At 47.9% G+C, this 25768-nt stretch overlaps 1 protein-coding gene across 2 annotated transcripts in view; it reads left to right on the forward strand.

Annotated features, from left to right (window-relative positions):
• PAK4 (p21 (RAC1) activated kinase 4) overlaps positions 1 to 25768 on the forward strand; it is a 401050-nt gene that overhangs the window by 233389 nt on the left and 141893 nt on the right. For both annotated transcript variants that reach the window (XM_069644235.1, XM_069644236.1), the window contains one exon: positions 23121 to 23807. In XM_069644235.1, the coding sequence (XP_069500336.1) occupies positions 23121 to 23807 (687 nt within the window). The remainder of the gene's footprint in view (positions 1 to 23120; positions 23808 to 25768) is intronic.

The raw sequence follows: 25768 nt of genomic DNA on the forward strand, positions 1-25768 counted from the left end.
GGAAGGGACTAATCTTCCTCCCTGACGGCGCAACCTACTCCGAGAGCTGGGCCCCTGCACTACAGGGCGTGTGCCCTTCTCGGATCTTCCATCTCAGGGACTTCCCGCTCCACGAAACTCTAACGCTGCGGTAGGGTCGACCGCTAACTTACTTAATCGCTATACGAATCCTGGCCCCCCCAGCACTCCGGGCCCCCCAACAGAGCGCCCCCCAACTGGCAAGACATACGCTCTCTGGGGACTGTAATGCCGTGAACTGACCCTCCTAGCAGATACTTACGATACCCTTGTGAGGTTCGCACAAATATTACTAAATACAACGCATGAATGCCAAGGAGAGATTAGCGGCATACCAGTTCGCACCACCGCAAGATAGCAATCGAGCTAGCTATCGACCGTATAGAGCTACAAATATGGCATCATCGAAGCCTGAGGCAGCCTCAACAAAAGCGGACGTCGCTGATATCCTCAACGAAATGAGGAGCATGAGAGCAGACAATGGCGGCAAAATTGATCAAATCATCCAGAGGATGGATAAAATGGATGACAGGCTTGAGGAAGTCGAGCACAATCGATCATCCTTGAATACTCTGGAGACACAAATGGACATGCGAATTGCCGAACTTGAAGCCAGAGAACAGGAATTCCGATTAAAGATTGATGACTTAGAAAACAGAGAACGGCGCAATAATATACGCATTTTTGGAATCCCAGATAAGGAAGGCGAGACTGAGTCGGACCTAAAGAGAACATTGCACGGCATAATGAAAACACTCTTCAATGATGACTCGGTTGACAAGCCCAAAATTGACCATGTCCACAGAGCGGGTGGAAGACCGGGAGGTCCCAGAACGATGCTCGCTCGCTTTCATAATTATGCAGACAAGGCTAGGGTCCTAGACAAAGCCAGAAATGCCCCGCAAATCACGCTGGGATCGACGCACGTCTCCATCTACCAAGACTTGTTATCCCTCACACTTGCAATGCGGAGGAAGTGCCTCCTTCTCACTAAAATGCTAAAAGAGAAGGGCGTGCGATACCGCTGGGGGTACCCCGTCTCACTCTCCTTTGAGTGGGATGGTAACACCATAAAGCTGGTCACCGAGAAGGACATCCGGTGTTGCATTGCTGACTTACTGGGCGCTTCGGAAGATGAACCGAACCAGAGCCAGAAAAGATCAGAGACAACAGACAGGAACACTAAAGGCCCGCGTAGAAAGAGGATGCAAGGCTCTAGGAAATATAGAAGGATGAACACTTCTCAGGAAGCCGAACACTAACTTCATCATGTCTCCTTATCTGCCCTCTTCCTGCTGGTGCACCGGACGACTTACACCGGGCTGACCGGCGGCCCTTGGTGTCGTCGGTCGGTCGCTTATTGAGCACCAGCGGGCAGTTGTCACACCATTGCCCCCCCCCCGCCCCCCTCTTCCCGCCCCACCTCACGCAGACGATGCACTCGCGAAATGGACAAGGGTAAGAGTATGCATGTGCACTGAGGGACATTCAGCTTTTGCGATCAGTAAAGAGAGTGGAGGTGGGCGGACAGTGGGGGCAACTTATGGAACGCAGAGACACAGGTGATGACCAAAAGTAACAGAGAAACATTAATCACCCATAAGGTGACATGTCTGAAGCCTGGAATCGGGATTGCGAGTTTAAGAAACAAATGTAAAAATGCAGTTCAGTTTGTTAATGTGTGCCTATATTGTAGGGGGAAGTTGGGGGCTCATGGTTACGTTGTATATGTACAAGAACGGGACCATTCTAGGTACGGTTCCCGCTGGTGGTCTGAGAACGACGGGGTGAACATAACCCAGCCGGATCTGATGCCGCACAGTTTTGGGGGCTTGGAGGGAGGGATAATGCAACCTAAAGGGTCAGAGGGGATAGATGTGTACTGGGAAGAGTGGGCAGGAGAGACGCCCTTTAAACCGCTGAATGCATAGCACCAGAGGCGCTTAGCGTCTCTCTCTCAAAGTCAGGTGAGACTCAGTTTACTAATATGGAGGCAGGCATATGGCAGGCGCCTAGAATAGAGGTAACGAGGCAGACGTACCTAGAATACCACTCCACACTGGTTGACCGTAATGGTGACAAAACTTAGACAGCAACGGCTACGTGTTTACACACTCAATGTAAAAGGCCTCAATTCCCCCAACAAGCGCTCCCTAGTAGCGAGAGAATTCAAGAGGTCCAATGTCGACATTATGTTCCTACAAGAGACCAACTACCAGAGGGCCAGTGAGAAAGGGATCCACAGCAGAATGATTGGGCACACTTTCTGGAGTTTAGGTATCTCCAAAAAGGATGGGGTGGGAATCCTAATTCGAAAAAGCATCCGTATAAAGATTTTGAATTCCTGGTCCGACACAGAAGGTAGGGCCATGCTGATAGTTGGATCCATCAGGGACACAATTGTAACCCTCGCCAGTCTACGCACCTAATCGGGGCCAAAATAGATTCCTACACAAGATAACCGAGTGGATGTTTAACAAAGCACAAGGCCACACCATCCTAGGGGGCGATTTCAATACATGGATGGACAGCACCATGGACAGGCAAACCACACCCGACCCCTCCCAACCCTCTGAGACACAGGCACACGCAGAAATCAAAACCACCCCTCCCCTTTACGGCCTCGCTGATAGCTGGCGTCACTTAATCCCTTTAGACAAGGGATTTACTTTCCGGTCCATCCCCCATGAGACGCTCACAAGAATAGACTATGTGTTCTTCTCCGAGGGTCTAATGAGAATACTCCCAAGGTGCAGATATACACCCCGTTTCATGGTCTGACCATGACATGTTTGTGGTTGATCTGGATTGGGAAGATCTCCCCCACCGCAACACGAAGTGGAGGTGTAATGAGACACTATGGTCGGACACGGCCTTCAGAGAGGAACTGAAAAACAAAATTAAACAATTTTTCATTACCAATGATACGGATGAAGTCACGAAAGTGAATGTATGGGAAGCGGATAAGGCCACCTGGCATGGGATTTTGATCAGGGAAGGTGCAAGGAAGAAGAGGGAACCTACCTTAATTGAGACCAATATTAGAAAGAAACTAGTGGCCGCAGAAAGCTTGGTCCAGACGTTCCCGCAGAACAGATCCACACATCTCGCAACAGTCAAGGAATTAAGGGATGAGCTAAAAACCCTGGGCAAGGTGTCACAGACCTTACAATATCTCAAGCAAAAGTACTATGAGAAAGGAGACCAGGCTGATGCCCTCCTTGCAGCAAGGCTCCGCGCACAAAGAGCAGAAAGATGGGTGGACATGATAGAAAGGACAGATGTCGAATCTATCCCCGAAGGCATACAAGAGGCATTTGCCTTCTTCTATGAAGACCTATATACCTGTGACCCCCCTTCCCCAGTGGGGAGCGTAGATGCCTACCTCAGAGGGGCAGAACTCGCACACTCTGAGGCTGGAGCCCTTGACGCACCAGTCACAGGAGATGAGGTCTCAGATGCCATCAAACGCCTTAAGTCTGGGAAGGCAACAGGGGACGATGGTTTCACCCCCGGCTTCTACAAAAAGTTAACCACTTTTCTTACCCCCTTCCTAGTTACCCTGTTCAACAGTATATTTGACAAGGACAAGCACCCCCATCCTTCACCCAGGCCCTCCTAACGGTCATCCCAAAAGAAGGTAGAGACCCAAAGTATTGCGCATCACATCGCCCCATATCTCTCCTCAACATAGATGCCAAAATCTACGCGAGAGTAATAGCGGCCAGACTAGAAGCACATCTCCCCAAATTGATTCACACAGATCAAGTCGGCTTTGTAATAGGACGGCAGGGAGCAGATACAATGAGGATAACACTGCATTTGATACACGAGGCACAAAAGGAGTGATGACCCAACCCTCCTGTCTCTTGATGCCGAAAAGGCTTTCGACAGGGTGGACTGGGAGTTCCTGGAGAAAGTTTTAACCTGGATAGGCCTTGGCCCTAAACTCTCCCGCGCTATTAAGGCTCTATACTCCACCCCCAAGACCTCTGTGGCCGTGAACGGTGGCTACTCAAGATGGTTCACACTGGAGAGAGGAACCAGGCAGGGCTGCCCACGATCAGCCATTCTATTCGTACTGTCCCTTGAACCACTTGCGCAGAAACTAAGGCTCGATAAAAGGGTGGAAGGGATTAAATTAGGCGACCAGGAATACAAACTAGGCCTATATGCAGATGACATCCTCCTGCACACAATCAACCCCCTGAGCTCGATACCAGTGGCCATGGAAATAATTGAGGAGTATGGTCAACTGGCAGGCCTGAAAATCAATACGGGGAAGTCAGTCCTTCTACCGATCGACAAGAGCAGGGACCTAGATGTAGAAAGATTTGCATCTCCAGGGATGAAGGTCAGTCTTACCACTCTGCGGTATCTGGGCGTCAATGTGACCCGAGACCTGGGCGGCCTCTTTGAAGCCAATTTCCCCCCGATACTACACACGATCCAGAAAGATACCGAGCGATGGACAAGACTCACCATTTCCTGGATGGGTCGCCTCAATACCATTAAAATGGTGATCCTCCCAAAATTACTCTACCTATTCCAGATGCTCCCTATCCAAATACCCCAAAACTTCTTCACAACCACCAAAAAAATCGTACATACCTTCCTGTGGCAAAATAGGAAACCCAGGGTTCCCCTGGCCCTACTACACCTGCCTAAGGATGATGGTGGGGTAGGCCTCCCAGACATAGAGCTTTATTACAAAGCTGCCCATCTCCGAGTGCTAATCCTGCACTTCAGGCAACAGAAAGAACCCCAATGGATAAGTCTAGATAACTACCATCTTCGACCTTTTATTGTGGGAGAATGGTTATGGGTACCGGGCCCCCAATTATGAAACAGTATTAAAAACCACCCCATCCTTGGGACTATATGGGCGATATGGAAACCAAACAAAGGAATGAAAGGAGTCACGACATGGCCCTCCCCCCTAACACACCTGTGGGCGCCAGGCATCGGGGATGATATCCCTGATCCAGGCAGCTTCGAATCATGGTACGAAGCCGGGCTTGAAAGGACAGGGCAACTGCGTAGAAATGATGCATTCATTACCATCCACGAGCTAGAAGATGCCCTAGCATAGACCCACTCTGTCTTTCTGTATCTGCGGTTGAAAGGCGTGATGACCTGAGAGGTTTGGAAGGGGACCTTACAGAGAGACCTCACACCGTTCGAGAGAATTTTAGACCTGTACGTGGGTTCCAGGGGCCTCATTAGCACAATGTACACAGCACTAATTGGTACTAACACAACCCCCTCAACCACCCTGAAATGCAAATGGGGGGAAAAAGACCTTGGAAGAAATTTTCCACCAAAGACATGGCTCAAGATATGCAGAAGGACCTCCAAGTCATCTGTCTCCTGTCAGTACAAACTGCATGGGATCAAGTTACTGTTTAGATGGCAGTATGACCCGATGAGACTAGCCAGGATATATCAAGATATGAGCCCGCTCTGCTGGCGGGGGTGTGGCCAAAAAGCAGACTACTGGCACAAGTGGTGGGGTTGCGGGGCAGTTCAAGCATTTTGGGACGAGGTACTCAGCTGGATCAAAGAGCTTGATGGGGAAGGGAGGGAAAAGCAACCACTATTGATTTTGTTTGGTTTGGAGGAAACGGAAGAACATATACTTAAAGTACCCAAATTGATACATGGACTCGTGCTGGCGGCCAGGGCCTGCCTCACTTCCGTCTGGAAAAGAGCAAGTTTACCGACAAGATCTGAGTGGATAAATGTCTCCCGCAATATCTATACTATGGACAGGCTGACAGCTGCCATTCACGGTGATCGCACCTCCATTGACACTGAATGGTCTGAGTTCCGAGCCAAGTACAGTAACTGAAGTTGAGTATGCACCACGACATAGCAAGAGTACTAACCTGTTAATCTGCCATTAATGCTTTTGTTGATCCAAAAAAATCCAGCGAATTAGCCAATGATCTCCTCCCATGCTCCAAGTTCAGTAAGGAGATCACCAGCTGCCTCAAGGGTTGCGGGGTGGGAGATGGGGGGTAAAGTTTGGATTGGAGATAAGTTATTTTGAATTGAACGCATTGCAGCTAAAATTGTGTTATGTTGTATGTAACAGAAAATGCTATACCCATGTTGAAAATCAATAAAACCAATTTTCAAAAAAAAAAAAAAACGATTGCAAGAAAAACATCGAATTTATAAAGGTCTATAATGTATATAGCTGCAGGTTTTTAAGTTAATTCTTTGGCATGGATTTTGCTCTGGAGGAGCGTCTTTGGGTCTGATTGACTGACCTTTGCTCCTCTGTTTAGTGTGTGCCAGTTCTTCTCCTCCTTATCCCAATACCTCGCCCTGGAAGCGGTGGCTGACTCTTAAGGTTCAGGTAATCTATTTGCCTCTGGCAGTATAGAGCGGGCACAGCAGAAGGAAGGCAAATGGGGTATTGGAGGTTTTATAACCTCTTTCAAGGATGTTTCAAAACCCCTGTTTAGAATGGTATCACTATTTCGACAAATCTTCTTGGCATAATGCACGTTAAAATGCATCTCTTGTCTCCCTTTCAATGGTGAGTGACAGACGAGCTCTACTTTTGCAACCTCAAAACCTGTACATCAATTCTTACATATTTTGGGCCTGCAGCAAAGAAACGTCCTCATTACAAAATTAATCTTTTGTAAGCCGCTCAATACCGGTGACCAGTCTCCAAGCATGGGACTGGGATTCGAACCAGTGTTGCTCTTTGTTGTCTTGCTTCCAAGCCAAATGTGTTCCCCCTGAGCTATCCTCCCATTCTGGTGTTGTGTGAGGTTCTTTTGGTCCTTATTTCAGCATCCTTCCATGGCAATGTTTATTATTCCTTACCAGTGTGCATTTGTCTTCAATAATAACAGCTCATCTTCTTTCTGAATACTCTTCCTCCACCTCTTCTACATATGACTTTGTGCCTTTATTTACTGCTTATTATCAGAGCATCATTTTTAAGCTCTGTCAGAAAGCTGATCAAGCATCATGTAATGAGGTTGGATGGGAGGAATTGGTTGCCACTTGACCAGTCGAATCACTGGACTTGGGCATGGTGTTGTGCTGGTCTGTGAAGAAATCGCTTGCAGAATATCCAGAACATTGGTCAAATTCTTTTTGTGTGCAAGTAACAGAAATGACTGTCCATTGGGTAGTGGTTAGATTAGGTAGCGATGGTAGCATATGGAATAGCGAATACCTAATTGCTATAGTGATGGTTTGTAAAAGTGTGACAAACTCACTGTGGCCTCACCAGCCAAGGTAGACTGAGGCAATCTGGGGTCCACGGGTTCCCACTAGCAACACACTGTTCTGACCCCTGGAGACAATAAATAGGGGCTCTTCATCGCAAAGCATATAAGGATCTGCATTGAGCCAGAATTGAAATGTTTTTCCCCACAGGCCTTTATTGTGGTCAAGAAAATGTATAAAGGTAACTGGATGGTTGTGCATCAAAGTAAGCATAAGGCTCTCTCAAAAGGTGCAAAAAGGGCTAAAGCGATGTTCAGTTCGTGTTAGGACCTGCCTCTGTAGGTATGTGCTCAGTATCTCAAATCCAGCATAATGAGTTCCAAGAAAAATCTCTTGCAGGATCTTGTCATCTCGGTCTGTAGAAAAAGATGTCTTTGGGAATCTCCCTTGCAAACATCATGTGCAGCTAGCGTACATGGTGCACACTTCACCTGTATATCAAGTGTGTACTGGAGCTTTTTGTTTGATTCTGCATTGGTATTGTGCTGGAGCTGGCCCTAAACTGAGGTTTGGGGTCAAAGGTAGACGAGAGCCCTCCCCCACCAGCACCTCCTTAACATGGGGTCTGGGTTCTACAGCCTCCCAGCCCAATGTCACTACTCTGCGACTTCCTTCTAGAACGTGCGGGAGGCAGATCATGTCTTCTTTCTTTCGCCTTGTACTTTACCTGCACCCTCTCAACACTTAGCCTCAGGCTCATTCTTCCACCTATCCGAATCGTTGTCTTCTCGCTATCTCCACCTCCTTACTCCTGCCTCAGTATATTCAATCTGGTCATCCTTCCTCTCATCTCTCGTACTTCTGTTGATTCTCTGTTGTCCACTCTGATCACTGTTCTCCAATTTTCTCCTCACTGTTCACTGCCTTCTATTTAGACACTCCCTCCTTAGATACATCTGTATTAAAACCAAGATTCTGATGCTTGTTAATCTGCTTGGAATCTCACGCTGTGGATATGGTCTGGCATCCAGTGGTAACCACAGAGTATTGCATCTTGTCTTTCGAGAATCAAAAGGGGACGTTGGCATAAGTGTGTCTGTAACACTATCCCAACCGTGACGTGTAGTGTACCCAAAATCCCACATGCGCCGAGGTCCATCTGATTGATTTTTTTCCACCCAGACTACTGGTCGTCCTAATGCAGAGCTCTTAGATAGAGATGGCGTTATTGTCATTATTATCAACTTTGCCGTTATTCCCTGTTAAGTCACTTTGACAGTTGAATCCTGTGAAACAACACCGAAGACTGCTGCAGACTTTCAACGCCTGTTGATCCCGGCAGCGCTGCCGTTCTTGTGGCCGGCCTATACAGTAGGGACAGTGGGGTCGGGGTGGACATATTCTTTACAAGTATGCCTTTCCTCTTTCACCCTCTCTGTTCCTTGGTTTTGTCATTGCTATAACTGTCTTTCACTATGGAAAAGACGCCATTTAGATTTTGTCCCTCGTGCAGGGCCAAATATCCGTGGAAAGACAAGCACACTCGGTGTAACAACCGTCTTCCCCTCGACCACAACTAAGCGAGTTGTGCGGCCTGTAGTCTCATGTGCCCTTAGACGCTTAAGGAGCGCTGCTTGAAGCGGTGGGCGGCCTACGGCATGTCGCAGGCCGAATGGTCTTCTCCCGCTATTGCAACCGCTGAAAGTGATTAGGGTAACTAGCGATGACCAGGCCTCAGTCTCGGAAGCCATTGACCTAACGGCGGACTGCTCTCGATCCGCGGCGCCTGTCCCCCACCCCACCAGGCCTGACGCGAATCACGTTATGGGGAAAACACCTGGCGACAGGGGCGCACATGATCATAACACCAAACGCACAACACAAGGTTCTGCTTCGGCGGCACTGTCGAAGCGTACAAAAGCGCCAACAGAACCGCTGAAATCTTAGATGGTGGTATCTTATGATCGGCAGCCTTTGCCGCAGATGCGGCCTGCGACTGGGCAATCCAAGGTAAAGGGCGCTAACACTAAAAGACACGCGGACGTCGAGACGCTCCAGGAAGATGCGCAGGCACTGCTTAAGGCCCACATAGTGCCGAAATCTACCGATCAACCTTCGGTTCACCCGATGGTGTCAAAATCTACCGCTCAGCCTACGGTTCAGCCGGTAGACCGCCTAGATTCTCTGACCATCGCAAGGATTACTTTGGCAGTTTGACTGAAGGAACGGTTGAAGGAGGCGGCGAAGCACAAAGAACGGCCTAGAGACTTGCCAAAAGACACGCCACAGCGCCCCGAACCCCGCAAGGACTATGCTGAGAGTCCTGTGCCTTTTGTCAGGCACATTAGAAGACACACCTCAATGTCACAGGGAAGAAGATGAACCCTTTCCTCCCCTGTACCCCGCTGGTTCATCCTCATGGACCAGGGAGATATTTGAGGGATGTTCGGATAGATTAGAAAAACGTGTCTCTTATTCTGAGACACTTGCTTCCAAGAGGCCTCGAAGACTTTCCTTCGAATCCTGTATCCAAGTTTCAAAGGGCCTTGGAAGATGCACATAAGGAGTTTACTTGTGTCCTCACAGATGATGTTATGGACACTTATGATCAGGATGAAGATTGTACCTTTCTGGAAAACTGCATTATGGATGATCAGACAGGTTTTATGGATGATTGGGAAGACAGCCGTTGGGTTGATGCTCAACCCTGGACGTCCCCTACTCCCATCCAGGACCCCGATTTCCTGTGTATAGATCCCTCCCCCCACTACGGCTCGGCAAGCCTTCCCAGTGGACGACCAGATGGCGTGCAAGGCCATCTTGAAGAAGGCGGCTGACCATTTTCAGATCGCCACTCAAGAGGCCTTACCAGATTCTGATTTTGTGGAGCATATACTCAACGAAAAACCTTCGGACAGCCAGGCTATCCCTTTTGTTGAGCTCAATCAAGAGGAGATTGGCACCTTCTTTGTTGACGTCAGACCAGGGCGGTGAACCCTAGGGTGGAGAAGCTGTTTAGGCCTTTGCCAACTGACCCTGCCTACATCAGGGGTCATGCTACTCTACATTCGTTAGTGGTTGCCACTTCTTGAAAACGGGCAGGTGTTCCCCTGTCAGGAAAGGCACCACTCGATAAGGAGACCAAGAGACTTTATGCACTGGGGAAAAGGGTAACAACTGCTGCTGCATTTACCACCTGTATAGCCAATAACACCACGCTATTGGCCAGCTATGCAGATGTCCAGTGGAACCTTCTGCAAGAAGGCCTTCGCGAAGTGCCCAAACCTACAAGGACCAAGTTGCTCGCCATAGTTTCCGAAGGCAAGCAGATGTACCAGAATGTGCTCAAAAACACCCTGGACGCTTCTGAGACAGCGGGGAGAACCCTGGCACAAGGTACCTTGCTCAGGTGACATGCATGGCTGAGGAACTCTGGTTTCAAGCCAGAGACCCAAGCAGCACTGATTAACAAACCTGTTGAGGAGACCAACCTGTTTGGCAAGGCAGTGGACAATGCTCTTGAAACATCCAAGAAAGAGCATGGGACACTCGAGTCTCTTCAACAGATTAGCCAGAAACCCTCTCCTCAGAGAGGAAGCGGCTCCCGCCGGTCCTTTCGTGGGCAATCTCGTTTTCCCAGAACAAGTATAATGCAGGAAACAACTGGAATTCAATGTTCCTCTTGTCCCAACATGTTCCAGGGGAACTCCATCTTCTGGCAGACCTGATCAGTAGAGATTTCCCACTGCCCGTAAAGTACGAATGGCGACTACACAAAGAAATTGTCTCCAACGTTTTCCCAGAATAGGACTTCCCAGAGATAGACTTGTTCGCAACTGTGGAGAACGCTCAATGCCAAGTTTACTCCTCCAGGTACCCACATTACCGCTCCAAGGCAAAAACAGGCTCTGGATAGCATGGTCAGGGAAATTTGTTTACGCCCCTCCCACCCCCGACTCCCTTACTCAACAAGATTGTGCATAAGATGCACCAGGAACCAGTCACCATGATATTGGTGGCCCCCATGTGGGCCTGCCAACCCTGGTTCTCATTTAATGGAGATGTCCCTCTCCCCTCCTATGAAATTTTCCTGCCAGTACAACATGTTGTCTTCGGACAGGAGAGAGACACTGCACCCATGCCCACAAACTCTGAACTTAGCGGCCTGGCTCCTGAGGTCCTAGAGTTGTTACACCTTCTACTCCCTCAGAGATGTAGGGACATTCTCAGGGAGGCAAGGAAACCAACACCTGATACTGCTATTCCAGTAAATGAGAACGCTTCCTTATATGGTGTAATGCCAAGGGCGTCGATCCCATTGACTGCTCTCCTACTCCCATTTTATTGTACCTGACCCACTTACTAGATTCAGGCTGGTTTTTAATTCCCTAAAGGTTCACTTAACAGCTCTCTCGGCCTACACTACGTCACAACAAAAGGCATCTTGGTGGAAAATACCAGTTATCAAGACTTTCATCGAAGGGGTTAAGAGGATTCATCCCCCCCATTTCAAACCCAGCTCCCGGATGGGACTTAAATGTGGTTCTGACTAGGAACTCATGGGGTCCCCCTTTGAGTCTATGCGCAAGACAAGTCTTAAAGACCTTACCTATAAGACAGCCTTCCTAGTGGCTATCACTTCTATTAGAAGGGTTAGTGAACTACAGGCCAACTACAGGCCCTTTCTGTACTAGATCCTTTTGTTACTGTCCACAAAGATAAGGTGGTTCTGCGCACTCGCCCTCAATTTGCGCCTACATTTAGGTCCACGTTCCACATGAACCAGTCTATAGAACTGCCCACTTTCGTCCAGAACCCCACTAACATGGCCGAAAGGAGCCTGCACATGTTGGATGTGCACAGGGCAGTCATATTTTATCTGGAAAGAACAAAACCACTGAGGAAAACAAACCAATTTTTTGTTTCAGTGGCAGCTGACAGAGAAGGAGATCCTGTCTCTAAGTCAGCTATCTCAAGGTGGATAGTTAAATGCACCACACTTTGTTACACTCTTGCTAAGAGAGAACTACCCTTCAAGCCTAGAGCACATTCTACGCAACGCACTGTGGCTTCCATACTATTCATTGCAAATGTTCCCCTAGAGTCCATTTGCAAAGCAGCAACCTGGAGTTCTGTACACGTCTTTACAAAACACTACTGCCTAGACACTCATTCTAGGTCTGATTCTCAGGTGAGACCAGCAGTACTAAGACATCTTTTCACTATTGTTCCGTCTCACAACCCACCTCCAACTCCGTGTACTGCTTGCTAGTCTATGCACAGCATGTGATTCTAAGCAGATTAACAAGCATCAGAAGGCATGTATTACTCACCTTAATAGCATTTCTGATGATTGTATCTGCTTAGATTCACATCTGCCCACCCTTCCTCCTCACTCGGGTGGAAGGAACATAGACGTCTTACTACTTTCTCTCTTTTATGTACTCACTCACGATGGGCCTTGGGCTCCCCAATGGCAGAAAAAACGCAATCGGAGGGACGTTGGCGCGTGAGGGATTTTGGGTACACTACACGTCACGGTAGGGATAGTGTTACAGACACGCCTATGCTGACGTCCCCTTTTGATCCTCGAAAGACAAGATGCAATACTCTGGGGTTACCACTGGATGTTGGACCATATGCACAGTATGTGAATCTAAGTAGAAACAATCATCAGAAATGCTATTACGGTGAGTAATGCAGGTCTTCTTCAGCCTTACTTCATGGTTCCTCCCACCACCTCTTCCTTTGCTTCTCTTAACACCCCCTTCTGGTTCTCCCTCTGCTCAACCTTGTCTCATACTTTGCGATGGTCTTGCCCCTCTTGCCAGCTCCTGGGATTGGTATCTTGCCTTTCCCAGATCTCTCTCGGCCTCTTCCCGTTTTGCTCTCTCTCTCGGCCTCTTCCCGTTTTGCTCTCTCTCTCGCCCCCTTCCCAGCTGTCTTTCTCTCGCCCCCTTCCCAGCTGTCTTTCTCTCGCCCCCTTCCCAGCTGTCTTTCTCTCGCCCCCTTCCCAGCTGTCTTTCTCTCGCCCCCTTCCCAGCTGTCTTTCTCTCGCCCCCTTCCCAGCTGTCTTTCTCTCGCCCCCTTCCCAGCTGTCTTTCTCTCGCCCCCTTCCCAGCTGTCTTTCTCTTGCCCCCCCTCCCGGCTCTCTTCCTCTCGCCTACTTTCTGTTCCGGCTCTATTCCTCTCGCCCCCTTTCTGTTCTGGCTCTATTCCTCTCGCCCCCTTTCTGTTCTGGCTCTCTTCCTCTCGCCCCCTTTCTGTTCTGGCTCTCTTCCTCTCGCCCCCTTTCTGTTCTGGCTCTCTTCCTCTCGCCCCCTTTCTGTTCTGGCTCTCTTCCTCTCGTCCCTTTCCGTTCCGGCTCTCTTCCTCTCGTGCCCCCTTTCAGGCTCGTTCTGGCTCCCTCTCGCACCCCCTTTCCGGCTCTCTCTCGTGCCCCCTTTCCGGCTCTCTCTCGCTCCCCCTCGCGCCCCCTTTCCAGCTCTCTCTCGCCCCCTTTCCGGCTCTCTCTCGCTCTCTCTCGCTCCCTTTCCGGCTCTGATCGGTTAAAATAACCACAGAGTGGTGCAAGTCGTTAAGATTAATTCATAAACTCCACTTATCACATTATTTGTCTACTTTTTTCTCTAAGTGGAACAAGGTATACTGCACCATAGCAGTGTTAAAATACCCCCTTTGGACCAAAGGTTTGTTGGAAGCAGGACAAGTGCAAGAGAGCAGTGATGTACTGTTGGCAGCTTGTCACGGTTCGCTGAGCATGGGGGGTGCTTTCCGGTCAGTAGCCTTTGTGTGCTATTGTGCGAAGCTATGTGTGGTTTGTTTTGGTGTTTTGTTTTGTTTTGGTGTTGCGGTGTAGTGAAATGTGCGCTGTTTGTTGTGCTTTTGGGTTGTGGTTGTGTTTGGTTAGAGTTTGAGAGGTGTATGCAGAGGGGTGGAATTGTTAGTGGTTGGTTATTGGCCTCGCTTTCTAGAAGTGATATGTGCTAAATTTCCATGTTCTTTCTAGATGTGGCGCATGAATATCTCTGTGTTTCAATCTAGATCCGGCACTGGCTAATATTCACAATCCTGTCTATGTATCACGCATGCCAGTATTCAAAATTCTATCCAAATGTGGCACTGGGCCACCTTCAAAATCCTGTCTAGATGCAAAGCAAGCCAGCATTCACAATTCTATCTAAGTGTGGCATTGGTAATATTCCCAAAGCAGTCTAGATGTGGCAATCACTAATATTCGCTATTCTATCAGATGTGGCGCTGGCCGACATTCACAGTCCTGTGTAGATGTGACGCAGGCTAATGTTCACAATTATGTGTTCTAAATGTGGTACTTGCGAACATTCTCAATTCTATCCAAGTATGGCACTTGCTAACCTTCACCATCCTATGTAGATGCGACACAGGCTAGTGTTCACAATTGTTTCTAGTTAAGCAGGTTAGTGTTAATATCCTGGTCTGCTATGGTCTGAGGGCAGGTAGAGTAGCAGGGATTCTGGAGTAGTGATTGCTCTACTCCCCACCCAGGCCACACCTAGCTTGATGGTTGCTGCTGGTTGACAGCTGGCTGCTGGCCTCCGCTGCTGACACCTGCAGACACAATCTGGGGTCGCCCCTGTGAGAGCTTCCCTTTGGCTTGGGGCCCTTAGCCGCAGGGGCTGCACGGGCAGCCGGCTGCCCAAGGTCAGTTATGATCAGGTGGATGTACCACTCGGGGGAGGTGGGTGGGACTGGGGGAAAGCCAGACACAAAAACCCCAGGGACTGCACACTCTAGATGCAGGCCAGCACAGAAAAACAGGGTCAGAAGCCACAAAAACCTAAGAGAATCCCACCAGAATAGCACAAACAGGCCAAGAAAAACGATTACAGTAAGCAATGTATCCTATATTTCTGAGGCTTGTGGATCTGCTTAGGTCACATGCTGTGCATAGGCCGATGTCTAGTGGTAATCGCCGAGTATTACATGATTTGTTTTTGAAACTCAAAGGGACGTCGACTGGGCGTGAAAGTAATAATCTCCCTAGTGTGACATCTACTGTACCCATGGGCCTTCATGTGTTGAGGTTCCTCAGATTGTTTTTTTTCACCATCATGATCAGTCGATAGTGTGCGTAGTTCTTCTGGCTGACACCTTTTGTTAGACAAAGTTTAATTTTAGACATTCTTGCTATTCTTTCTACAACCGCCCAGTGCCCGTCGCACTACCAACTGCTTCGGCACCCATCGATGGACGGCTACATCGTCGACAATGCTCAAATGCTTTGACAAACGATGACTGCTGCCTCACTGGACCTGGCCCTTCACAGTAGGGAGAGCGGGGGAGGTTCATACACTTGTAACCTTTAAGAGAATGCCTCTTCGAACCCCATTTCTTCCCTTTTATCGCTGCAAGGCACTTTCCACTAGCAACGTAAAACACTCATTTAAATGTTGCCCTTTCTGCAACAGGAAATACCCTTGGAAGGACATGCACAAGGTGTGCAATCACTGTCGGCCATGTGATGACCCTGAGAAAAACTGCAAGTCCTGCAGACTTTCCCCCCAAAACCCTAAAGCACTGTTGAACCACGCTTGGCTGCCCACACCATGTAAGCTGAGGCCTCCACAGACATGGGGGAATACAGTGAGGGCAGCATCGACATCCTTTGTGACACCGAAGGCGATGAGGGTTCAATGGAACCCCATGTGTGAACCCCCGGCTCCAACAATCAGGCCAGCAGCCCTGTGACGGAGAAGTCACCCTGTGGCTCGAGCACACACACACACTTAACGCCACACTAAACACATACCCCACAGCCAACCGCCGACCACGGCTGTTCAGAGCAACGCAGAGTTGAAGGAGGGGTCCTCTAAGTCATCCCTGTCCACTAGGCCATCATGCTTGCGTTCGCTGCACGTCAGACCTCTGAAACAGACGTTGAAAGCCGCTTCAGACACTGTGCCTAAAAAAAGAATAAATAAATAAATAAAACACATTTTTAAAAAAGCACTAATTTCAAGCACAGAAGGGCACTTCGGCGACCCCTGCCTCCACGTCCAAAATGAAGGAACTTCTCAAAAAACCCATTCCGGATACACTTTTAAAATAAAAAAAATGTTGAAAATGGCAAAATCTTCAACTAGATAGCAGCCTCTGAAGACACAATTTCAAGGGCCATGCATCACAAGGACCCTACACCCTTGTTAAAAAAAACTACTCCCTCAGTCTTTGCAAAATTAACTGAGTGGCCCCAGAGTGCTTTGACAGGTTTATGAGGACAATGTCCTGCTTTATGGACTTCATGGACCAGCACCTTGAGGAACTCCAGAACCTTCAGGGCCCTACGCAGAAAGGAGTGGCCAGGGATGAGCCCTTTGCTGAGAGGTCATCTGGATGCTTCACAGCCCAGCACTTCCACCCAGGCCACCTCACAGTACCTTCATCCATCGTGGGTTCTTTATACTATACACCCCTCGGGTTCCTGGATCTCCGGGAGATCAAGGGAACCAGTATAGCCAGGACCAATACTGTGACAATGAGGACATCTACGTCATCCAGTTACCAGACCATCAACATCAGCCAGTGGCTGACTCTCCATTTGACAGTCGGTTCCAGTATAATGAGCTATTTCTCAGGGCAGCCCAGCATTTTAAGATGGACACCCAGGAGGCGTATTCAGCCTTCTGTTCTTACACCAAACCTTACAAGAGCGGTCAACCCCTGCATCGAGAAAACATTGAGACCAGCATCCACCGACCCTCTATACATCAGAGGTCAGCTTAAACCCGATTCCCTGGTTGTAACCACTACAAGGAAAAGAATGGGCCTACCTCTAGCCTCTGTGGAGGCCCTGCCTGATAAAGAAAGCAAAACATTTGGCAGAAAAGTCACTTCCCTGGCTGCCTACAAAACTAGAATAGCAAACCATACCACCCTCCTGGCTAGCTATGGTTGCCATAAGTGGGACGAGCTGGAACAACAAATTGAGGCAGTCCCAGAGCCCCTTTAGTCACAAAGACTGTGTCAGAAGGCAAGTAGGTGGGGGTTCAAAGTAGAGATGCAGGACACGTTGCTCAACATGCCCATTGAACCTAATGTCCTGTTCGGTAAGGCAGTCGAAGATGCCATGGAAAGCGTAAAGAGGAATATGACACTCTAAAATCTCTTATTCAACTATCCAACAAACCTTTGGTCCAAAGGGGGTATTTTAACACAAAAAGGTTCTGTGGCCAGGGCCCACAATGCTCCCCTGGTTACAGTCAAGGCAGTGCATCACCATCGTGGGGCACCTCACAGGGACAGTGTTAGGCAGAATTTCATGCAGTGCCCTCTGGGACCACCACATACAATTAGGACTACAGGGGTAAGCAAAACCAACCTTTGGTATAAGTCTGTACTACACAGTTTTGTGGTAGCGAGCTGAGCAGCCATGCTTATCTCAAGAGGGATGTGAGCAGTACAATGATGTTACACAGAGGTCTTACAATCACAATGGTTCAAGTAGACACTTATACTCAAGGTTTCTTGGTAAAACACTTATTAATTTATTACATAATCATTTTGAAAACATCAACTAGAAGGAAGCAACTTAATATCATACACAAATAAACACCAAACCAATTTGTTTCTGAGTAAATTAGGCTCCCCTGAAATAGGAGAAAAATAGCATTTCTGTCTCTTTAAATGGGAGGGCAAAGCACAAGTTCATAGAATAGATCACAAATACTTTCTTAGGCAGTGCACATAGCTTTAGTTCATAAGAGGACTCAATTCCAGTAAATGGGCCTAGGCCAAAGTCAACGGGCTAGTGTCTTGGATAGGAAAGAGCAGTTCTTGAAGTTAACAGTAAAGTCTTTGCCAAAGTTCTCAGAAGTAGTTTGTATGAAAAAGAATCATAGGTTGGGGTCACAAGCTGGTTAGGCATGCAAGTTGGGAAAGTTCCACAAACTTTCACCGCAAGAGATGCGTTTTCTCAATCGGGTTGGCACAGTACGGCATGCAAGTTGGGAAAGTTCCACAAACCTTCACTGCGAGAGATGCGTTTTCTCAATCGGGTTGGCACAGTACCTTAATATGAAGCAAAAGCTGCAGCTGAAGACGTTGGTTCCTGGCAGTTCCTGCCGATCTCATTGTTCCTGAGCCTCAGTCGTGGGGACAAGAGGGAGGACATTGAGGGACTCCTGCACTGCACGGTATTGTCGGAGAACGCTGACCAAATGGAGTCACTTCAGTTCGAGTAGCTGTCGACAAGCGCACAAGCTGTGTCCTTCCCCCTGATTAATCCTAACCAGCTCCGAGAATGGTATCCAGGTGGCTTACGAGTTGATTGGTCCCATCAACTCAAAGGAAGAAGTCGATCTTGAAGGGGCTTCTCGGTCGAAAGTAGCTTTGGCGATTCGGACCTGCATCAGGGCTTCACCAGGCAAACCAACGGTCCAGGAGTTGCAGCAGCTGTCCTCTTCCAGCTCGTCTTTGGTTCTTTCGTTCCAGTGGTAGACTGTCCTTTCCAGTTCTAGAGACTCGTCTTTTAAACAGTTTTCTCCCTTTCATTCCAGCCTAGCTGCCACTCACCCAGCAGGGTGTCTGTCCTTGCAGGACAGTCTGCCAGCCAATCACACCAGTGTGCATTTGGGTCTCCTAGGAGACTAGGCACAGGGAGTTTCGGGCACCTCCCTCACTTCCTACCCACCCCAGACACACAGACGCCAGAGGCGGTCTTCAGTCCTGAAGCCGGCCAAAGGCACGAAAACAAAGGGACCAAACCTAGTTTGGTGCGCATAGACAAACTCTAGAAGGACCTTTCCAAAAAGAAATGGCGAAAAAAGACCAGGACCTGTTTAAACAAAGAGGCTTAAGGCGCCATCTTGAAAAAGTGGCTCCCGTGATTTTTAGCTACCAGTGTTTGCGGTCAGGAAAAATCATGGTAGTTCATTGTAAAACCACTGCCACCAGCCACTTCAATAGAAAAGGGTAGCATTTGATTGCTACATGAGTTTCTAGACCCAGGAGATACTAGGTAACCCCTCCAGTACTCTATAGGAAGATGGTGTGTGCTGGGTCTATGAATTAAAAAAGACTAGTAAAGTCAATTTAACCTTTACATTCTCTGTGAAACAGTAGTTTATCCCTGAGAAGGTATTTAAACCTTTGGGAAGTCTAAAAAGACATCCCTGTGTTACTGCACTGAAGGTGCTGTATAACACACATGAAAAGATGCCTATGGAGTTATCTTAAAACTCCATAATCTAAGAACACAAAAGTAAAACACAGATCAAAATACATGAGTGGGGGGAAAAAAAGGCTTGCGCTCTTTCCAGGTAAAAATCAAGTCCTCAAAATCCAGCAAAGTGTCTCTAAGGTGAAGCGAATTGGCACATTTATGAGAAGTCTCCCCAAAACAGTCTTCCTCCTCCAACTTTCAAAGAGGCTACAAAAGGTCTAGGAGAAGGAGTAGAGCCGCCTCTGCCAGAGGCTCCACTCCACCAAGCAATGACGCCCTGCTCCAGGTCCCCTCCCATTCTACTCCAGTAAGAGGTTGCATCTCGCAATTCACCCACGCATGGGAGAGGATCACTTCGGACAAGTGGGTGTTATCCACCGTGGCGGGCAGATACTGTATAGAGCTTCTACAAAAACCATCCAACCACCCGCCAAGACACAGAATAATGACACCAGAAGAAAGGCACATATTACTGGAGGAGATGAAGGTCCTGTTGAAAAAGGACTCAATGGAAATCTCATCAAACCAGCTAAACACAGGTATTTATTTAACATACTTCCTTGTGCCAAAGAAAGACCTAACAAGGCACCCGGTACTAGACCTGCGCCCAGCGAACATGCCTGTCTTTCATATTTCGAAAAGCATACTTTCATATTTCAATGTTCCCAGCACACAAAGTATCTACGCTTTCAAATAGCGGGAGAACACTAAGCATTAAAGGTGCATTCTTTCAGCATACCCTCTGCACCAAGGGTATTCTAGCAGTGGTAGCGGCGCACCTACGCAGAGAGTCGATCCCAGTGTACCCTTCTCTGGACGGCTGGCCCTCAAAGGTCCTCTCAAATTTGCAAACACAACACCAAAAGAACACTCAACCTGCTATTCCAATTGGGATTCTCCATCAAGGAAATTTTTTTCTCGTACGCAGTCAAGCAAAACAATTGCTGGGGCCAGTCATAAGAAAATGCATTTACCTAGTTCCACACGCACGATTGCAGGAGTGGAACAATGGTCACAGGCAAGCGGTCAGTGGAATGATCTAGTGGTTGTTTCGCTAACCCTAGTACAGTCTCTTTGGTGGTGGTCCAAGGACAACTTGTTAAAAGGAAAACCTTTTTGCACTCCACGAGGTCAGGCGATACGAACTACAGACGCCTCACTATCTGGATGGGGAGACCATTACCTTCACCACACAGCTCACGGCCAATGGACACACACCACAGCCCAAGTTCACATCAACCTTCTAGAACTTCTGGCAGTTCTCAAGGCTCTGCAAGCTTTTCAGCAGCATCTACTAGGTAAAACAGTGCAAGTCCTCGCAGACTACACCACTGCCATGTTTTACCTAAACCAACACTGAGGCACACACTCTTGAAGTCAGTCCAGGCTATCCCCAAAAATGTAGAAGAGGTCACTTAAGCGGAACATGTTCCTAGTCTCTCAACATGTTTCAGGAAAAACTCAATGCTCTAGCAGACACTCTGAGCAGAAATCCTCTCCCTGAGGAACATGAGTGGCAATTCAACAGAGATCGTCTAACCTGTGGGGTTATCCTCCTTTACACTTGTTCGCCACAAGCCAAACCGCACAATGCCCAGACTTTGCATCCAGGTTTTCCCAACCAGGGTCCAATGGGAATGCCCTGTGGATGAGCTGGCCAGGGAAATGTGCTTGCGCTCTCCTCCGCCCCATACCACTCCTCAGCAGGATAATGCACAAGATGCACCAGGAACAAGCCACCTGTAGCTAGCTCCGATGTAGGCAAGACAACCATGGCTTCCACATCTGCTCAAACTGGCGATGTGCAAACCAATCTAACTTCTGTGCCCCTCCAACATGATGTCCCAGAACAAGGGGACAACACTCCATTCTCAGTCTATGAACTTAGCAGATGGCTCCTGAAGTCTTAGAATTTGGGCACTTAAACCTTCCTCAAAGGTGTGTATCAAGGAGGCACGGAAACCCAACACCAGACACTATTACTTCGAAGTAGAATTCGTTTGTAGTATGGTGCACATCACAATGCTTCAATCCAATTGAATGTTCACCATCCAACATTCCACACTACATGGTTTATCTACTAGACTCTGGCCTAGTATTTAACTCCATCGTACACCTAGTGGCCCTGTTCGCGTACACCACTTTTCAGAACAGTGCGTCTTGGTGCAAAGTTCCTGTTAACCTCTACCAGGTTGGGACCTTCATGTTGTGCTCTCAAAGCTCATGGGCCCGCCCTTTAAGCCTATGCACAAGGCCAGCCTAAAACACTTAACCTACAAAACCGCCTTTTTGGTAGCCATCACCTCGATAAGACTGGTTAGTGAGCTACAGGCATTTTCTGTACAGGACCCTTTCTTTGTAATCCCCACGAGGTCATTAGAACACATCCTAGGTTTTCACCAAAATGCATATCTAAGTTCCATGTCAACCAACCCATTGAACTGCCTACCCTTTTCCAAAATCCAGCTAACTCAGCTGAAAGAAGCCTCCATATATTAGATGTAAGGAGGGCGGTCCTGTACTATGTAAACAAAACCTCTAAGGAAAACAGACCAGCTCTTTGTTTCCATAGCACCTGGTAGGGAATGTGATCACATTTCAAAAAACGCCATATCCAGATGGATAGTCACAGCTTTGCTATTCACTATCAAAGAAGACTCTGCCTTTCACAGCAATAGTTCACTCTACCAGAGGTTCAGGAGCTACTTTAGCATTTATTGCAAATGTCCGCATGGATGCTATTTGCAAAGCAGCTACTTGGAGTTCCATACATACCTTTACTGGGCACTACTGCATTCACACACATTCTAAAGCGGATTCACAAGTGGGACAAGCAGTGTTTCTATTTACCACTATACCGTCTCACAACCCACCTCCTTCTCCAGATACTGCTCGCTAATCTATGCATAGCATGTGATCTAAGCAGAGCCACAAGCCTCAGAAGGCATACATTGCTCACAGTAATCATATTTCTGATGATTGTATCTGCTTCGATTCACATGCGCCCACCCTTCCTCCCCTCCTGTAGTCAAAGGTGCACGGATGTTCTTGCTCTATCACTTTTATTTGTGTGTGTGTGTGTGTGCGTGTGTGATTGTGTGTGTGTGTGATTGTGTGTGTGATTTTTGTATGTACTACAATGTGAAATGGCTGCACAAGACCTGTCCCAATAGCTGCCCATTGGCCACCACCCCCAATCCATGACTGTTCATTTCCCCTTCATCATTGCACAATATCCCCCCGCCCTTTAATTTTTAGCCCTCCATCCCATATAGCTGCAGTTTTGGCTGCTACGCCGCCCATCTACTGCACTGCAGAAAATATTCCCCCGATGGCTGTCTATTTGTCCCTCTTCCCGTTACTTCATATCTGACCTTCCTTGCTTGAGCCTGCATAATGGGGTATAACCTGCTTGTGACTGCCTATTGGGACATGCCTCCCTTTAACTGCACTTTGGTATGTGCTGGAAGTCCGAGGTGAAGGTTCCAAACTCCCTCATGGTTGCAGCTTTGACCTCCTCCCTCTTTCCTCCAAGACTGCCCTTTACAGCTTTTCTTTTTGATTATATTGTTGATTTGTACTCATGACTTCACATGGAGGATGCCATGTGTTAGCTTGAATATATGTTATGCAATTATGAATGTGCTTCCTCCCACTGCAAGATTTTTCTTTTAATTTCCATATTTGCTGTTTTTATTTTTTTCAGACCATTGTGCGGGGGAATAAGCTTGCAAGGGACGGATCGTTAACGTGGCTGCTCGATGAATTTGAGAACATGTCTGTCACTCGCTCCAATTCTCTTCGGAGAGACAGCCCTCCGTCTCACCCCCGGCGAGACTTGATCCCCCAGGAGAATGGCCTGAACGAGGTGTCCCGAGCCCGTCACTTTGAGGATGCAGGAAGAAATAAAGAGCACAGGGATCGGGGGCGACCGGGTGCCAGGCCTGAGCCAGAGCACTTGGGAAGGGAGCGACCCCGAGAGGAACAGCGTACACACCCACAACAACCACGAGGACAGGAGCCCAGCTCCAAACCTCACCCTCTGCGGCTGCCCCCACCGGACTATCAGAAGCCTTCTGACAATCGAATAAGACCACACGACCGGTCAGATGGGAGGAGAGCGCACCCTGCAGACCAGGGATACGATGAACCTCTTGACCGTGTTGTCCGGAGGGAGAAGAATGATGGCTCAGACAAAAGACCAAAGTCTACATACACAGGCGATACAAGCCCACAGTCTCCAAGGGAAAAGCGACCACTTTCTGGGCCTAATATCCGAACACCCAACATCCCCATCAGCGATGGAGTGATGAAGGCTACACAGCAGACTGGGAGACCTTTCAACACCTATCCACGAGCAGAAACTGATCCCAGTCGAGGAGCTCTACCCCAGGTAAGATGCCTCCTCCCGCCTAGTGTCTGGAGTCATGATCTTTCCTAAACTGTCAGAATGGTCTTACTAGTATAAATGATAATTACATGTGAGCGGAATCTGAGCAGAACTACCTTCTGGACCCAAATAGGGACTGAATTGCAAAACCAGGAAACTGAGTGTGTCTGCCCAGGCACAGAAGTTTGGGCCTGTGTTTGCCAGCAATGCTTGAATAAAGCCTTGCAAATATTGATTAATAACCATCTCTGAGTGCACCTTGCGGACATGTGCCCTTCTGGCGTAATTATCCCATTTCCTTGCAGACCAGTTTGTTCGAGGTCCATTTAGTGTTAAGTATTTTACCACATTTCACTGCAGATGTAAATGGAGGGGGGATTGGGCAAGGTATTTAGAAAGGTGGGGGGGATTTGAAGGGGTTGCAGTAGGTCTCCCTCTGGATTTTCAGCAGTTAAATGTGGTAAAAGATGCTAACAAATGGTCCCCGTGCAAATTGCGGAGATGAAACCTCATAGACCCCCCCCTCCCTACTATTTATTTTCTTCTCCAATGCTTTGTGTCCTTCTCCTCTGTCTCCATTTCCTTCGTTCAGCCAAGCATGACCCAATTGCCTTCCAAGAATCCCATTTTTTTATTTTTCCATTTCCCATCGTTGTTCCTCTTTACCCCAACCCTTGCACTCCATTTCACCCTCTCTGCACATCATTTCCCTGCACTGCCTTTCCTTGCCTCCTATTTTGCATTCCCCTGCCTCCATTAGAGCCCAATTTTTCCATCCTTTGGCACGCTGTGCCTTGCTCGCCCCATTCCTCCTTCCTTTGACCGCAGGTCCCCCTGCTCCCTTTTACCTGCCCGGTTGCAGACTTTTCACTGCCTCCTTATTCCTTACCCATTCTGCATTCTTTTTTTTCTTGTTCTAGAACACATTTCAGGGAATCGATCAGCATTCCATGGGAATACTTATTATAAATTGTTGGCCGCTCGCATAATATTCAGAAATTGTGGTGGTGTTAAAGACTTACAAATCAAATTGCACTCACTAGAGAAAATATCACATGTATGTATATGTTGCTCAACATAAATGTGCATTATATCTATTTTTATTAAAATATACTTTGATGTCCCATATACAGGCGCACTGTGGCATGGAAGTGTTACATTAATATTACTTTTATTTATTTCTGCTGCTAACAATACTGCACTTCTTCTTTTCTCCATGCTATGGCTTTTTTAGATGGTGCTTCCATGTCTCATGTTACTCTTAACACCCAGTTATTTCCATTTCCAATGCTACTAGGGTGTTTGAATGTGGACTCACTAGCTTGTACATTATCAGTTTTTCCATGCTGTCTCCTCCTGTGCAGTTGCATACTCTGCATGCCCTAACTTTTCTTTTCAGCCAACCAGCTTACACTGGAACTGTACCACAGTACTGTTTATTTGATTGGAAACCACATAGTTGACCGATTTTTCGATGCTTTAAGTGAGCAGGTTTTCTTATTTTTTGCTGTACCATACATTCTCTCTACAGGGCCTGATCCTTTTAGTCTTTCCATGCTATAGCGGCACAGATTCATATAGTGAAAGCGCTACTGGAGTCCAATCTGTGTGTCGTTTCTTCCCCATGGTGCCTGCGTAAACGCCCCCCGCTCCCCCACCCCCGGTACTTGCAGCCTCTTTCAGCTACCATTTAATATTCTGAGATCTTTGGGACTCATTCCATAATCGCATCGAGTGCAAAAGGGAAATGCATAGTGCATCTGTTCTTTTTAAAGGTGTTGCCTTCTCCCCCTAGGAAATGAATGCCCGGGCACTGAGCTTGATAACTGTATAGGAAAGCACCTTCCATGCCGAAAATTTCTACAACTGTTTCTCACTTCTTTCAGACTCTTAGTTTACCTTCACAGCAGGGCATGAAACTAGATGAAATGAATGCAGTCTCCATGTGTATACGCTGCATGCAA

Source organism: Ambystoma mexicanum, chromosome 2p (assembly GCF_040938575.1).
Source record: "Ambystoma mexicanum isolate Mex_15411 chromosome 2p, UKY_AmexF1_1, whole genome shotgun sequence".
NCBI classification, from domain to species: domain Eukaryota; kingdom Metazoa; phylum Chordata; class Amphibia; order Caudata; family Ambystomatidae; genus Ambystoma; species Ambystoma mexicanum.